At 54.3% G+C, this 15,080-nt stretch overlaps 1 protein-coding gene across 1 annotated transcript in view; it reads left to right on the top strand.

The window, feature by feature from the left end:
• The window catches only part of FSTL4 (follistatin like 4), a 437,526-nt gene that overhangs the window by 364,906 nt on the left and 57,540 nt on the right, over window positions 1-15,080 (top strand). Inside the window, exon 7 of the mRNA XM_027097696.1 lies at window positions 8,835-9,001. Within this exon, the coding sequence (XP_026953497.1) occupies window positions 8,835-9,001 (167 nt within the window). The remainder of the gene's footprint in view (window positions 1-8,834; window positions 9,002-15,080) is intronic.

The following is a 15,080-nucleotide window of genomic DNA, read 5'->3' on the forward strand; positions in this document are numbered from 1 at the left end:
TCCTTTTGCAAATATCTTGAGCAGAGGTGCTTCCATCCCCTTTGGGAGCCAACTTGGCAGGGTGTGGGAAATACATAGACGGGCTGGCCTGGCCGAGGCTCCCCCAGGCCACAAAGACCAGCTAGGGAGGCACCATGGAGGCCACGCACCCTGCTAACCAGGAGGCCCTGGGCTTTAAACCTTGGCGCTGACCCCATGCTTCCAGTGATGCGTCTGCTGCCTGCCACACCCGTGGCACCCCAGGGCACCCTGAGACAGTGGTGTCACAGTCTCTGGGCGCTTAGCTCACCTCTAACCTCCCCTCATCTGCCCACAGTAGTCACAGTGTGGTTTAGTTTTCCCAAAGCCAAAAGGGTTCATTGGCCAGAGGAGGCAAAACAGAGCCCTAGAGCTCAGAGGATGCCCAGCTGACCTGCCCCGCCCAGGCCTCTCCTGCAAACAAAGAGAAGGCTGCACCAGACCGGGGCTCTTTGGGAGCAGGACACGGGTCTACCTTCTGCATCCACCCCTGCAGGGCCCACCACTGGGCAAACAGGGAGCTCTACCAAAAGAGAGAGGTCAGACTCTGCAGTAGCCAATGGCTCTGCCCCAGGGTCTGTGGACAGGCTCAGGGGCCTGCTTTCCCTCCGTATGACACTTGTCCCCTTGCTGAGCCAGGAGTCGCAGGTTAGCAGGCTCTGGGCCTGTTCTGCTTGGTAGCATATACCCACGTATCCTGGCAAGTGCTCAGTATATAACTGTTGAATGAACACTGCCCTAATCACTCACTTGCTTAAAACTACTTATTAAGCCTTTTTGTGTGCTAGGAATTGTATTAGGTGCTGGGATACAAAAGAAATAAAAGACACATGGTCTCTGTCTTCATGCAGCTTATAAGGGTGTCTGTTTACCTCAGAGAGTAGAACTTAATAACTGAACTGCAGAAATGGTTGAAGCAGCCCCAAACAACATAAGTCAACTGAGAAAGGAAATTACCCCCAGATCTGGAGGTCATTTTTTTTTTTTTTTTTTTTTTTTTTTGCCACGCCACTCGGCTTGCGGGATCCTAGTTCCCCAACCCGGGATCAAACCCGGGCCCTTGGCAGTGAAAGCATGGAGTCCTAACCACTGGACCTCCAGGGAATTCCCTGGAGGTAATTAACTAGAGAGTTTATTACCATCCCCAAAATGAAGCAAGCAAGAGGGAATCTGACAGTGGCACAAAAATTAAATCTGATCATGCGTAAAAAAACAGGAAATTTTGGATGAGTGCAAGTCTGGCTGGTCCAGAGCCACCTGCCCAGGCCGGACACACCCCAGTGTTCCAAACATGCGTGTCAAGATGAAAGGCCCCAAGACCACCTGTTCCCAGCCTCCCACCCACACAGTCTCAGCAGATGTTTGAAGGGAGCCCAGAGAGGCAGGCTCTGGTGGAGGGGAACAGGGGAGGCACAAAGTACCGCCATCGCCTCCTCATGGGGCGAGCGGCCCCACCCTGTAAATGACAAGGGAAGCCATCAGGCCCAGGGGATGTTAGATGTTGCCTGTCCCCTACTTGGTCAGGTGACCTTAGCCATGCACACTCTACCCTGGTTTCTGTTCCACTCACCAATTTCACAGTGTGGCCCTGGTCACAGGAACAAGACCAGATTAATAGAGTCTGTCACACAGGGCCAGATCCCCTTTGGCAACTCCCAGGCCGCCCAGGGAGAGGGTGTTCCCCGGGTCACGGGGGAAGCACATTACTGCGGGAGGAGGGCAGTGCGCAAAGAGGCCACCACTGCAGAGAGCTCTCTAAGCGCCTGGTCTGCAGTGTCTCTCCAGGTCTCCCTCATTTCCAGCCAGCCCCTGAGCCCAGGTTTGCCCTGAGCCTAGCTCAGTCAACACAGGGATGTGGGGGCTGGTAGACTGAGGTTTGAACAGAGTCTTTCCACCAAGAGCATCATTTGAAAACTGGCAAATGTCCAGGTAGGAATGTGTTCCATTAGTGCATTTCTAGCGTAAGAAAACTAACGCCAACTTGACAGGAATTTAAGAAATTTAATTTCTATTGCTGTGAAGCACCAGAAGCCTGCTTGAGAGGGTGCTGATGGGTTTATGAGTGTCTCATTGAGTTCAAGTCAGTGTGAGAAATAGCGCCTGAGATTAAGGGAAAGCTGTAATAGGAACTAAAACCCAGTTCTCCCACAACTCAAGTTTTATGGCCTCCTGCTTCTAGGCAGGGTGCTTGTTCGCTTGCTCATGGTGGGCCCGTTAATCCCCCATGCTGCCTCTTCTCTCCAAGCTCCAAGGAGCAGGGAGAGCGCATGTGTGGGGAGGAAAGTGAGAGCTGTGTCTGGAAAACCAAGGGTGTTCCCACTGTGGTTTGAAGGGCCTAGAGAGCCAGGGAGGTGTCTCCCTGGACTGGACCTGAAGCCCACCTGCCGTGTGCCAGGCACTGTACTAGATACGGGAGGGCCAAACAGCACTGCTGGGACCCCCTGCCGACGTGCAGCCTGGCGAGTGTGATCTCGGGTGGCCTTGGCCTGCGGCGGCTCAAAGCAGGATCTCAGTTCCCCGACTGGAGACTGAAGCCAGGCCGTGGCAGCGAGAGCCCCAAATCCTAGCCACTAGACCACCAGGGCCAGTGGTTAGTGACAAGGTCAGCTTTGGAGAAAGGAATTTCAACAAAGAGATGGAAAGTAGTGAAACAAGTAAAGTGTTTATTAGGAGGAAAAAAGTATGTGTGGATAGACTCACACAGGTGGGCTCAGAGAAAGAGTTGCACCTTTGGGGTAGTTTAAATCACTTATATGGGGAAAGTTCTTCTGGTTTCCTCTGGCCAATCATCTTGCTTTGCCTGGCTCTGAGTCCATATTTGGTCTGACTCAGGGCCCTCCCCTGTGTGCGTGTGCATCTCTTAGCCAAGATGGATTCCAGGGGTTTCTGAGAAGTTGACAGAATGTATTATGGTCTGGCGCCCCCTCCCTTCTCTGATCTCTGAGGAACCTTTCTGTGCATGTGTAGTTTGAGCAATCTCCTTGACCTCAAGAATGAGAAATATGTAGTCTCTTTATTTTTCATCCAAGCAGGACTCAGCTCCTCCTTGCTCCTGCCATTATCTTTATCTTGGAGTATCTGTCCATAGGGGATGGATTCCAGCTGCTCAGCCTGGGGCCCATCTATTTCCTGCCTCAAGTGAAGCAGGAAGGTCTCTCTTGTGCTGAGCGACCCACGCTGACTTTGACAATCATGGCAATGCTACCTGAGCCTCTTCATCCCAGGAGGAATAAAGAAAAGCTGACTGATATCGGAAGGCCTAGCCCATAGGGAGACAGATGTCCCAAGCCCTGAGGAATCCCCATTTCCCTTGCCTTCCTTGAATTGCCTACACACCAGGCAGCCTTCCAGTGCTGGTTCTTATAGTGAGGACATTGTCTCTTTGTGTCCACCTCTGCCTAGCAGTGCCAGACAAGCTCCCCACCCTGGCCCTCCCCTTCCAGGGACACCAGCCTCTTTCTACAGATTCACTGTCACCCCAGACCTGACGGGAGCCCCCAGCCCAGCCCTCTGTCACTGCCCCCACCATCCTCTGGGCACAAGGCATATCTTGTTGCTTGGTCCCCCAGAAATCTAGGGACGCTTCCCACAGAGTGGCCCATGGGACCACAGATGGTCAACACCATGGGAGCAGCAGAGCCACAGCCGAGAGCTGGAAGGATCCCTTGTCGGCCCTTCCACAGGCTGCTCCCTGGAGGGCTGCAGTGTGGCTTCTCCACCTCCCTCTCCTGTGACACTGGGCCCCACCAGAGCAGAGTCCAGGTGCAGACATATCTGAGTCCCCTGCTCTACGGACGTGCCTGGGCAGGGGTGGGGTTCAGCCCACAGTAGTTCAGTCAGTGTGTTCACTGAACACGTGAGAGGGCCATCTACACAAATCCCAGGCTGCCTGGCCCTCCTCCTGTCCCCATCACCATGGGAGGCTCAAGAGGACTGTGGGGTCCGCTCAGCTCTGCCACGCCACCGCCACAAAGCCCTTCCAGATCACTCTCCAAAGAGGGGGCAGCTGGGGGGCAGACGGTGGTAACTGAAATCAGGTTTCCTTCTGATGACTCTCATTGTCTTCACAACATGGCTTCAGCCACCATCCCATCATCATCTTGCACCATGTAGAGGCTTCCAGACGGGGCTGTGAAGGAATGGAGGGGACCGAAGGGGCCCTTTCAGTGTTTCTGTGGGGGTCACAGGGTGTTGATCTGCCCAGCACACCCTTTCTGTCGTGACATCTGACCCCACCCCCAACCACCCAGCACCCAGCCCAGAGGTGCCCACATGGCCCAGGCCTGTGGGTCAATCAGTACTGCGACTGCAGAGTACTCCATCTACCTGGCCTGGTTGATTGCTTCAGGGAAGAACGCAGGAGATGAGTCTGGGCAATTAGATTCCCCCCGTGCTTTTTGGCAGGGCTGTCAGGAAGGATCTGGGCCCTTTCTCTGGGATCCCGTGTACAGGAACAATGTGAGGGTGGAGCCGCCCCTGGACCTCTTGCAGCCACGCAGAGAGTGCCACTGTTGAGGGACTGGATGCTTGCAGCCTCCTCCACCCCTTAGATTTTCCAATTACAGGCATTAAGATCATCTCCGTTCTTGTTTTTCTCTTTTTTTTTTCCCTAGGCTAGTTGAGCATTTCTGAGAGTTTCTGTTACTTAAGGCTGAAACGATCATGATAAGTTCACCAGGATGATTTCTTTCAATCTTCACCCAATGTCTGTCCAAGTGTCTCCTTATGTGAAGACTTCAGAGTCCCAGAAACATCCCATGAGGTCATCCTGGAGATGGAGACCAAGAGTGTGAGAGTCTCAGAATAGACAAGTAGAAGGTGCCAAGTAGGCACAAGCTTAGATCCCAAACCACAATGGGATGGGGACCAGTGGGTACCATGTTGAGTCGCCTGGGAGGAGAAGGTGGGGCAAGGTCAGGGACTGTTCTCAATTCACGGTGAATCTGTGGGTGATGGGGAGCCACTAGTAGCTTTGGAACAGGGCTGTGATATATCTTGTACTCCAAGTGGTGACCAGGACACTCACGGGCAGAAGGCGTAAAGTGGAGGGGTGACCATACAGGAGGCTGTTGAGGACCTGGATGGAGAGGGATGGGAGGGTTCCGGGGGTATCAGGAGGGAAACCCCTGTGGGCTTGGCACCTGTTCACGCTGCCACTTGAGGCGTCACTTGGACCATCATGGCAAGTGGGCAAGGAACAGAGGCAGGTGGCGTTGAGGGAAGCAGCAGCCGGGCAGCTCCTGGCAGGACCGGGGAGAGTGAGCAGGGACGTCTGCTCAGAGCCGTGCGCTCCGAGTCCTAGAGCCTGAAAGCCAGCCGGGCCCCCAGAGCCCTCCTAGCCCAATCCCTCATTATATGGATGTCTAAACTGAGGCCCAGGGACAGGAAGGGACTTGCCCGAGGCCACTCGGGTGTCACCAGCAGAGCCAGGCCTGGAGGCCAGGGTGTCCAGAGCCGTAGCCAGGCATCTGCCCAGTTCGCTCGAGCCCCAGGCCGTGATGCTGCCTCATCTTTCCCTCACTGGGAAATCACCCTGGGGGATGGGGCCTGCCGGGGAAGACGTGTTGAACAGTAAGGAACCAAGAGTGAGGAGCAGTTCACTGGCCATAAATACCTCCAGAATTTTAAAAGGGTCTGGGGAAGATTGACATGGACGAAATCTAATAAAACAGTCATTTAATTAAACTTTAAATGACCCAAATATTTGCTGTTTGGTTAATATTTGTATAGCTGACAGGAGCAGAATTATGATGGTTTTGTCAGTACTCATGCATTCTAATTTTGCATGAGTCTTTCCCGTGAAAATCACACATCTTCAGACATACAGATGTTCGAGGGTGCACTCGTGCACTCAGGAAAGATGCGGGAACAAGATCCCAGCGGCAGATGGCGAGCCACACAGGCTTCCCACTCGGGTTTGTTTGTTTGTGTGTTTTTAGCCCTGTGCTATAGTCTCCTCCAGCCATTTTTCTACAACTGTTTAAAATGGAAGGCTTTGGGGCCGCGTGGAGGAAGGGGCTCCTACATTGCACGTAATCTTACATTCCCATGCTCCTAGGCTGGTAATTAAGGCCCCTGGGACCCCACCGACCACACTGTCTCCCCTCCCCACCTGCACCCACATTCTCCCTTTCCATCTCCCCATTCCCGCCACACCCCAATCTTTTAAGGCAGTGGCTCTCAGGCCTCAGGTACCACAGAAGCCCCTGGATGATTGTTAAAACCTGATGCCCATCCTGCCACCAGACAGTACCAGCCTGGGCTCGAGGGGCAGGAGTCTGCGTTTTGATCAGTTGCCCCAGAGATGAGCTGCAGGTGGCGGGAGGAGCCCTACCTGGAGAAGCAGAGTTCTGGAGCCCAGGGGAGGTCCTGCTTCCTCTGAGGGCCCCTCCCTGACTTCCCAGTTGGCCTTTTACTCTCACTGGTGCTCATACATGCAAAGAAAACATAGGTTCCTTTTGTAACATAACTGACTGCTTCACACACCCCACCCACCAGCCACTGGGAGAAAAATGTCCCTAAATGTTCGGTCCATTGTAAAGCTTAGTCCGAGCTGATCATTTTAACAGTCCACGTAAGTAATGCCCTGGCTAATAAAAATGCTTTGTGTCTCCAATTCCCAGCCCCCCAAGCTGGTTTCTGTGTGTAGAGGGAAGCGTGCGGCTGTCCACCGCCACCTCTGGTCCCCACCGCAAGGACCCCTGGTCGCGCTGTCCACGGGCACCCGCGGCAGAGGTCAGCCCTGCTGTTCTTTTGGTCTGGACACTCTCAGCCTAGTGGAGTCCAGAGTCCCCACTGGCATGATGCGCCCTTGAGGTCTGGAGGCCGTTCCGTCAGGCCCAGGTCTGAGAGTCCGATGCAGTCCTCAGGTACAGAGGCCCAGAGCACACCCTGACCCAGCCAGGAACCTCTGGGCCCCTCCATGCCGCGAGGGACCGAGGGGGCTCTGGCAGACGAGCGCAGGCCCTGGCTCTCTGCCACATCTTTGTGGTCGCCTGAGGTGGTGGGGTGCAGGCCGCTTGAGGGAGGGTTCAGCCTCCTCCTAGAGCCCCCCGTGGTTCCCCTCACCCGCACACCAACAGGCATGCTCTCTGCCCTTCCCGCTGTCTCCCTCCTTCTTCCCACACGCCTGGGACGAGGGGGGCCTTCCACACCCCCTCCCACTTCCACAGAGCATGGAGCCTTGTGGCTTTTCTGAGGAGGAAGAGTCGTCTCCTCTGCACTTGGGCACAGTGGGAGCTAAACTATTTTAGCAAGTTCTTCTCTCCCTCTCTCTACCCCTCTGAATCTCCAAAGCCTGGCTCTTGCTACAGAGGGTTAGCGGCTTCTCTGCTGGAGCAATAAGCCTCATGACTCAGAGGTGGGAGGGCAGCAAGCAGAACATGATTTAAGAGGGAACTTGAAATGCATCACTTTAATGTTTGTAAAATATTACGCCGGTTGCGTCTGCATCAGTCACTCAGTGCTTATCTTTCCTCCTGTGGCTCCTTCAGCGGGAGTCACATTTTTCCTCTGTGTGATTGCCCCTCTCCACTGGCCTGTTGGCTCTTTTTTCCTTCTTTATTTCCATTTTCTCCATTTTTCGTCAACCCATCCATCCAACAAGCACTGATTAAGCACCTAGTGTATATCTTGTTCCTCTTCGTGGGCCCAGGGCCAGGCCGCTGAATGTTTGCAGAGGAGAAAGGGCTTTGGGGCTCAGGATCAGACCTTAGCGCACCCGCTTTCACTGCACCTGCTTTGCGGTGCGTGGCACCTACAGCTGTTTTTGCTCCCCTTCCCCTCCTCCTTTCCCACACACACTGGCGAGAGGGTGTGAGCACAGGTGTGCTGCCTGGTCACAGCTCAGAAGTGTCCCGCGGAGTCACAGAGCTCAGGTCCCAACTCTGTGCCTTTCTCCACACCTGTCAGGTCCCCGGGTCCCAGCGTCTTGGCTGGCATCCCAGAGTAACACAGGCCCTCAGAGCCAGCCCCTGGCTGCCTCCCCAAGCTCCCCCAAGTAGATTTGGGGGCAGAACAGTGGAGGGGTAGTCCAGTCCGTGAGCTAGTGACGCCCCTCCAAGCCTCATCCCCTTTTGGCATTTGAATACCCTGAGTTTGATTTTTTTCTTCAATCCTGAATTTCACAAGGCCTGTGAGTGCAGGGAGGTATTTTAGACCCTTCCTCTCTGTCTGATGGATGCTCAGTCTTAATGCCAGTTATCAAGTGTAAAATGGCAAGGATTAATCATTTGTTCAGCCTAAAGTACACTTCAAAAAATTAAAGGCTGCGGTGCACGGCGGCTGAGCAGAAATCCAAATCCAAGTTCAGAGAATCCTTAGACAGAAACAGACCTTCAAAGGTCAGCCAGTTCATTCCCCAGACTTCAGACAGTGCAACCTTTAATTTGCCCCCAGGTAGACGAGAAACCTGTCGGCCCAGCCAGCAGACCTTGACAGCACTTGGCAAGGCCCCGACTCCAGGGGGCCTGGAGAGCACAGGGCAGGGCCAGCACGCCTGGCTCCCTGGTTTCGGAGGGGCAGCCCGCACTCTTAGCTTGACTCACAGATCCACAGCCCAGATGCTTCCCCCACGCTAGCTGTGGTTCCTGACCTGATTTGCCTCAAACAGCCCTTTGAGCATTTAACGTAAGTTGTGGCCCCTCTCCCAGGAGGTGTGTCCATCTGTACATTGAGTCAACACATTGTGGACAATGTTCCTGCCCCCGGAATTTGCCCGAGGCCCCTGACCTGCAGTAGATCCCTGTGGCTGTATCCCTTCAGGTATAGACTCCATCCCCTGGGCCTACAGCTGACGGTTTCTCCTTTCCCTGCAGAGGTGGTACAGCTCAGCCTCGCCCCTGAGGAGAGGGTCAGTGTGGCCACAGTGACCGTGGGCCTGAGCACAGTGCTGACCTGCGCTGTCCACGGAGACCTGCGGCCGCCCATCGTCTGGAAGCGCAACGGGCTGGCCCTGAACTTCCTGGATGTGGAAGACATCAATGTAAGTCACCTGGCTCTGACTCTGAGCTCAGACGCACCTCCCAGGGAAGCCAACTGGGCAAGATGCCGAGATGCCATGTGGTAGCTGCAGGGCCAGAGGGCTTTCTTTTCACATCCCACGTTGGTGCCATTCAGCCTGTTGTCTGGTGTCTGGAGGTATCAGTCCCACCTCGTGCAGAGAATAGGATGGATGGTGGCTGCAAGCTGCTAGCCTGCCCCAGAATAAGGTGAACAGGGGAGGCGCAGTGGGCAGGGCAGGGCATCTGGCTGGGTGCCCCCCAGGAGAGACTCTGGACCCTGAAGCTGGAGAGGATACAGACAGCTGGACGCCGAGGAAGGGATATTCCCTGTGGAGGGCAGAGGTGAGCCTCTGGGCTGGGTTGGCTGGAGGGCAGGGGCAGCAGGGTGGTGAAAGGAAACAAGATCAGGCCAGAGGGGCCTGCCCAGGAGCCTTGTTTGCTGGGAGAGGGAGTATGGATATGATGAGTTGAGCAGAAGAAGAGAGCTCCAGAGCTCTCACAGCCTAACAGGAGCAACGGGGGCCTCCTGGGTTCTGAGGGCGCAGGCACCCTGCACTGGGGTCCCAGCATCACCCCACTCTGCCTTTATGACTGGACAATTTCTTAAACTGATCCTCAGTGAGTTAATCTATTAGAAGAGCAACATTATCGGTGCCTCCCTTCTACTGGCCTTGAGGAATAAAGGGATTGAGTCAAGAATACGCACTGGCCCTGGTTTGGCACAGGATAAGGTGGCTTCCTGGGAGTTCATGTGAGGAGATGGAGTGATGTCACCCACACAGGGTGCTGCCAGGATGGCTGACAGGTCTTGAGCTACTGTGACAGGAATACAAGTTTCAGGCAGAAAGGGGGCAGCCCTGGTCTCCTTGGCTCAGGACAGGCCAACCCAGAATGGGCTGCTTGGCCCCAAGAAGGAAGACCTGTGGGATGAGCGGTCAGTTCCTGTAGCCGCTGTGAGGTGGTGAGGGAGGTGCTGGGGCAGAGGGAGCTGGCCTGGGCCGTGTGACCCATGAGATGGACTAGTACAAAGGGCAAGGGACCATAAAGAGACCAATTGGTTTGCTTAGATGGAACACCAGTCCAGCCATCAGCCCTGCCCCGCAATGCAGTGAGCATCACAGGAGGCAGTGAGCTCCCCATCCCTAGAGGCATACAAGCTCAAGTAGGATCATGGTAAACAGTGCTGCTAGCCACAAGAGGGCAGCTAAACTCCATGACCTTGAAGATCCCTTCCAACTCTGAGACTGCTTTGTGGGGAGAGAAGTCCAGCGTTTAATCCTGCAGGAACCACAAAGTTGGAATTCTGCTGCTCCCTAGACCCCTCTGGATGTGCCCTGGAGAACACGGGGGAAGCAGATGGGAAGAGGGGGTCACTCTAGAGTCCCACCCTGGGCAGAGCTGGGCAGAAGTGCCGTTTCCCCACCTTTGTCACACCAGGCAGGATGGTTTCCTTGCAATTTCCCCACTAGAGTGAGCATAGCCTATATCCCACCCATCTCTGAATGTCAGTACCAGCAAGCCTGGTGGCTGCGTGATGGTCAGATGCTGGGTGGGCAGAGTTCTTCATCTTCTGAGCCTAAGGTGCCCAGGGCTTGTCTGCGACCTTAGCAAGGGAAGGCACTGTCCTGTTTGTAAAGACTAGGGTGTATGTGTGTGTGTGCACGTGCACGTGTGTGCACTGGGGCACACATTTGTGTATGCATCTCCTTCAAGGTGGGTTGCCAGCTTTTAACCATGTTTGGCCAGTAGTGATTAATTCAGAACTAGGTCAGGTCCTCCTGTGTCTGTCTGAACATCCATGTGCATTGCTTGATGCTCTATTTAAAGACATTAGAAATAAAGGCAGAGGCAGAACTCCTCTTAATGCACTTGCCAGCGGTTAATTAAATTACTCTGAGTGTCTTTCCCCTCCCTCGAACATGCCTCCAGCACCAGCTCAATTGAATTTCTACTTTTCACAGGGAGGTTAGCAATTTGGGTAATTGTGGGTGCAACTGGAGATTAATGGCCTCTTGTTACCTCCCAGGAAACACTTGCTGCTCTGGGCAAGTCAGCAGCCCACAAGCAGGCAGGGGCCTGTGCTTCTCAGAAACCCCAGCGTGAGGGTGCAGGGCAGCGCCAGCCCCACAGGGGTCCTTGCCCGATGCATGCAAGCACACACACACACAACACAACACAACACTCACACAACACGCTCACACACACACACACACACACACACACGCACGCACGCACGCACCTGCCTTTAAGAGGGGAGGGACGCAGCACAGCCTACTCATGAAGGGCCAGGCTCTGGGGTCAGAAGGACCTGGGTTTAAGCCTCAGTTCTGCCACTTACTAGTTGAGCGACCTTGGAAATAGCACTTGACTTCTCTAGGCCTCAGTTTCCTCCTCTGTGGAAAAGGGATAAATAATAGATCCTGCCTCATAGGGTTATAATGAGGATTAAGAGACACATGAAATTCTTAGCATATAATGTTCCATGCTAACTATTATCACTCTCATTTTCACAGTATTACTAATTATTATTATTATTATTACTGCTCCCACCAGACAACACTCTCAACCCCTTGCAGCCCGAGTCCCCAGACAGCAGCCAGCGCAGTGTGGTGAGGCTCCCCGTCAGGCGGGTGTGACCCTGGGGTGCCCCTGCTGCCTGTAGTCGCCTCGATTCATCCGGAGGGAGACGCTGACCAGCCGCCTCCGACAAGTCCAGGGCCGCCACCTTCTCTGAGCCTGCGGGGAAACGGGGACGAGGCTGTCCTCCTCGCGCGGGCATTTTCAGACTGAGCGTGTCCTAGGACAGTGAGGAGAGCAGCCCCAGGAGGACATCAGGCTGGAGATGGGTAGAGCTGGGTCCTCAGGATTCTCAGGGCATTTCTGAAGCAAGATTGGTCAGGGGAGAAAAGCCCAGGGGGGCGCTACCCTGGTCGAGCAAAGATTGGGGATCGAGGGGGTTCATAGAGCCCCCCAGCCTGTGGCATCTCAGCGCCCTCCCCCACCTGCCACAGTCAGAGATGAAACACGATCACAGGCCTTGTAATGAGCAACTGGCTCCGAAACGCTGCACAGACAGGGGAAGCTGATCAGCTTACAAAACCCAAGGCGGGCAGAAGTGTGGGCCTCCTTTCTTTGTTATTTGTATGAGACATCTTGATTGGCAACAAAATATTAATCACTTTTTCACTACTCTCTTAATGAGAGGCTTTCATGAGCAACAAAATATTAATTTGTCTTATCTGTTAAGAATTCTGTTAATGAATTCAGTCACAGAGCTATTACAGAATGCCATGCTAATGACACATGTAATTAAACTTTTCTGACTTGCAAACATCAAGGATGCCTCACGCATCAGAATAATATTTGATCAGAAAGTAAATGTACCCTTGTAGCCGGGAGCCAAGCAAGAAGGAGCCACTTGGATTCCCCAGTGAGCAGTATCGCTGTCAGGAGTCACCAGTGTGTACACGGCCATCCAGATGGCCTACGTGGGGAGCCATCCTCTGCATTCACGTAATAAGTGCCTGCGAGTGGCAAGCCCTGTGGCAGAGCGTGGAGCAAAGACATTCTCCCCGGCCCCGAGGGGGCAAGGTAGCACAGACCTGTTGTGCCCCGCCCCTGGGATGCCTGAGCCCCCCTCTGCAGGATGCCTCAGCCTCACTGCAGCACAGGCCACGAGGGGCCCTGCCTCAGCCCCACCCGGGAAAACAAACCCCCCAAGCAGAGGGCAGCACTAGGTACCAGGAGTGCACAGGCCCCCAAGACAGGTGCTCCCCAGGAGGGGCGGGAATTCTGCCTCACCTCCCGGCAGCGGGTCTCTGGACTATGATACCTCCTTCTGTTTGGGTGATAAGAAATCAATAGCTTCTGCTCACGCACGTTCCCCAGAGCTCACAAAGGGCGGCCTGTAATTTGCTTACTTCCTGGCCAGCTGCTGGGCTCTTTACAGAAGCAGTGGTGGGTCTGGCGGCTTCAGACCTGGCCCTGTGGCCCCCACCTCACCCCTCCAGGGCCCACGGCCACTGCTCTAGCTCAGAAGCTGCGGGCAGGGGACAGGCACAGCAGCTCCCTGAGCACCACCTGCCCTGATCTTGGGCCAGGCCGCCGGCCAGGAGAGCACCTATGCCGGCGTGCCTGGGCGAGCCCGCACCCCGCAGGCCATGCACTGTGTGCCTGTGGTCAGCATGGCCAGCCTAGGGCACTGCCCTGCTGTGCCACGTGGGGGAGGGCAGCCCGTCACTCTGGAGGGCCACAACCAGAGTCCGTGGGGGAAGTGTACCCTCAGGAAGGACCCTGCCTTAGGAGGCAGGGAGATGCCTCTCACCACCGGTACCCAAGCGGAAAGGGGACCAGCCAGGTGCCTCCCGAGGGCTCTCTGGGCTCTGGGGTTATACAGTGCTGTGATAAGGAAATTGTGTGGGAAGCAGGGACGTGTGGGGCATGAGAGCCCTGCACAGGAGCCAGGAACCTTGCTTTTTCACCTGGACCTCAGATCCTCCATCTTGCCTGTCTCCCGAGGCCTGTCCCCTGAGACAGGCATCGGGGCTGGGGTGGGGGCCCATCTCTGAGGCAGGTCCATACACTTCTCGCCCTACCCTGGGCTCCACACTAGGTGTCCTTGAGGTGAGGGGGGAGGCTGCCTCACTTTCTGCAGAAGTGGAACCCATCCCAGGCTGCAGCGCCCTGCCCAGACTACACAGTAGCTACTCCGGAAGTAAAGTGACCGTCCCCAAACCCAGTCTTCACGCCCTGCCCCAACAATGTCAGCTGCCCTCCCCTCATAACTGTCTTCCTCACTGTCCCTTATATCCCCAAGGATAGGTGCTGCCCATCAGGGGAGGAGAAGCAGGGAGAAGACATCCCCAAAGTCCCAGAAAATAGCTGACTCCTGAATCCTTGCTAGCGTTAATGCTGGTGTTTCTACCATCGGTACTAAGCCACTGCTGTGTCCAGGAGCCAGTTTCCATGCTAGTCCACTCACAAGCATTTAATCCTCATCGCAGCCCTGTGAGGCAAGTGGGGTTCTGTTAGTCAGAGGGTCCAGGAACTTGCCAGGGCCTGCAGCCAACCTGCACACCCCAGCCAGAGCTCCCCGGGTTCCTTGCTCTTAGGACACAGCACCTAGCACCAAGCATTGCCAAGGCCTCGCCCTGGGGCAGCTGGGCCTGCCTCCTGCGTCAACAGTAACCGCTGCAGTGTCCGAGCCCCAGTGGATGTGTCCCCTCCTGGTGCAGCCCGTGTGTCTGGTGCTCCAGGTCTCGTTAGCCACTAGCCTCTGCTACAGCAAAGAGAAGGCAGAAGGCTCTGAGACCAGCACGTGGAATTGTTTGGCCGAGATATTCTCAGGGAGAGGAAAAATTTTTCTATTGTATTCTTCTTAAAAAAAAAAAAAAAAAGGCTTATAGCAAACCCCATATATTGCAAATGACTTGAAAAAGCCACTCTTTTTTTGCTGTTTTTTTTCTTTCACCAAATCTCCCTATTGGGGGCTTTCAGATGTCGGCAGGCAGAGTACAGTGACAAAAGCAGAGAAACAAAACCCATTAAAAGAAATTATTTGTGGCAGTGTTTGAAGGATGTGTTAAAAGATTCTCTTTTTCCCCATGCCTATATGGGGAACAAATAACTCTAATGAAGCATATGCTCTTAGCCAGCTCTTCTTTGGAAGTGAGTTATTAAAAAGACCAAAAGAGAATGATTTAAGAGCTCATGACTCATTTAATTCTTATTGTCTTTGTATGAACCAGTCATGAATCTATTGTAAAAAGATGAGAGGCGTTTGATTAGCACGGAGAGCTGTTTGCAACATGCTAGACAGTGGTTGTAGGTTCTGCATTAAAATAATCTCGTTAAACGCTTGGGTACATTTTGTTTTAAAATCTTGGAAAACAGTATACTTGAAGCACTCAAAGCCTTTGGCCAGCTCGTGTCGAAAACCCTGGTTACAGATGAACAACCGGTTCTTTTGAGCTTTGGATGAGCTCAAACCACAAGGAGAATTGGCCAGAGCTCTCCAAGAGACAGGGCCCGGGCCCATGGTACATCAGCCTGTGGAACTCG

This window comes from Aethalodelphis obliquidens, unplaced genomic scaffold, assembly GCF_003676395.1.
Source record: "Aethalodelphis obliquidens isolate GAN/ISIS:26980383/991018 unplaced genomic scaffold, ASM367639v1 scaffold4, whole genome shotgun sequence".
Classification (NCBI taxonomy): domain Eukaryota; kingdom Metazoa; phylum Chordata; class Mammalia; order Artiodactyla; family Delphinidae; genus Aethalodelphis; species Aethalodelphis obliquidens.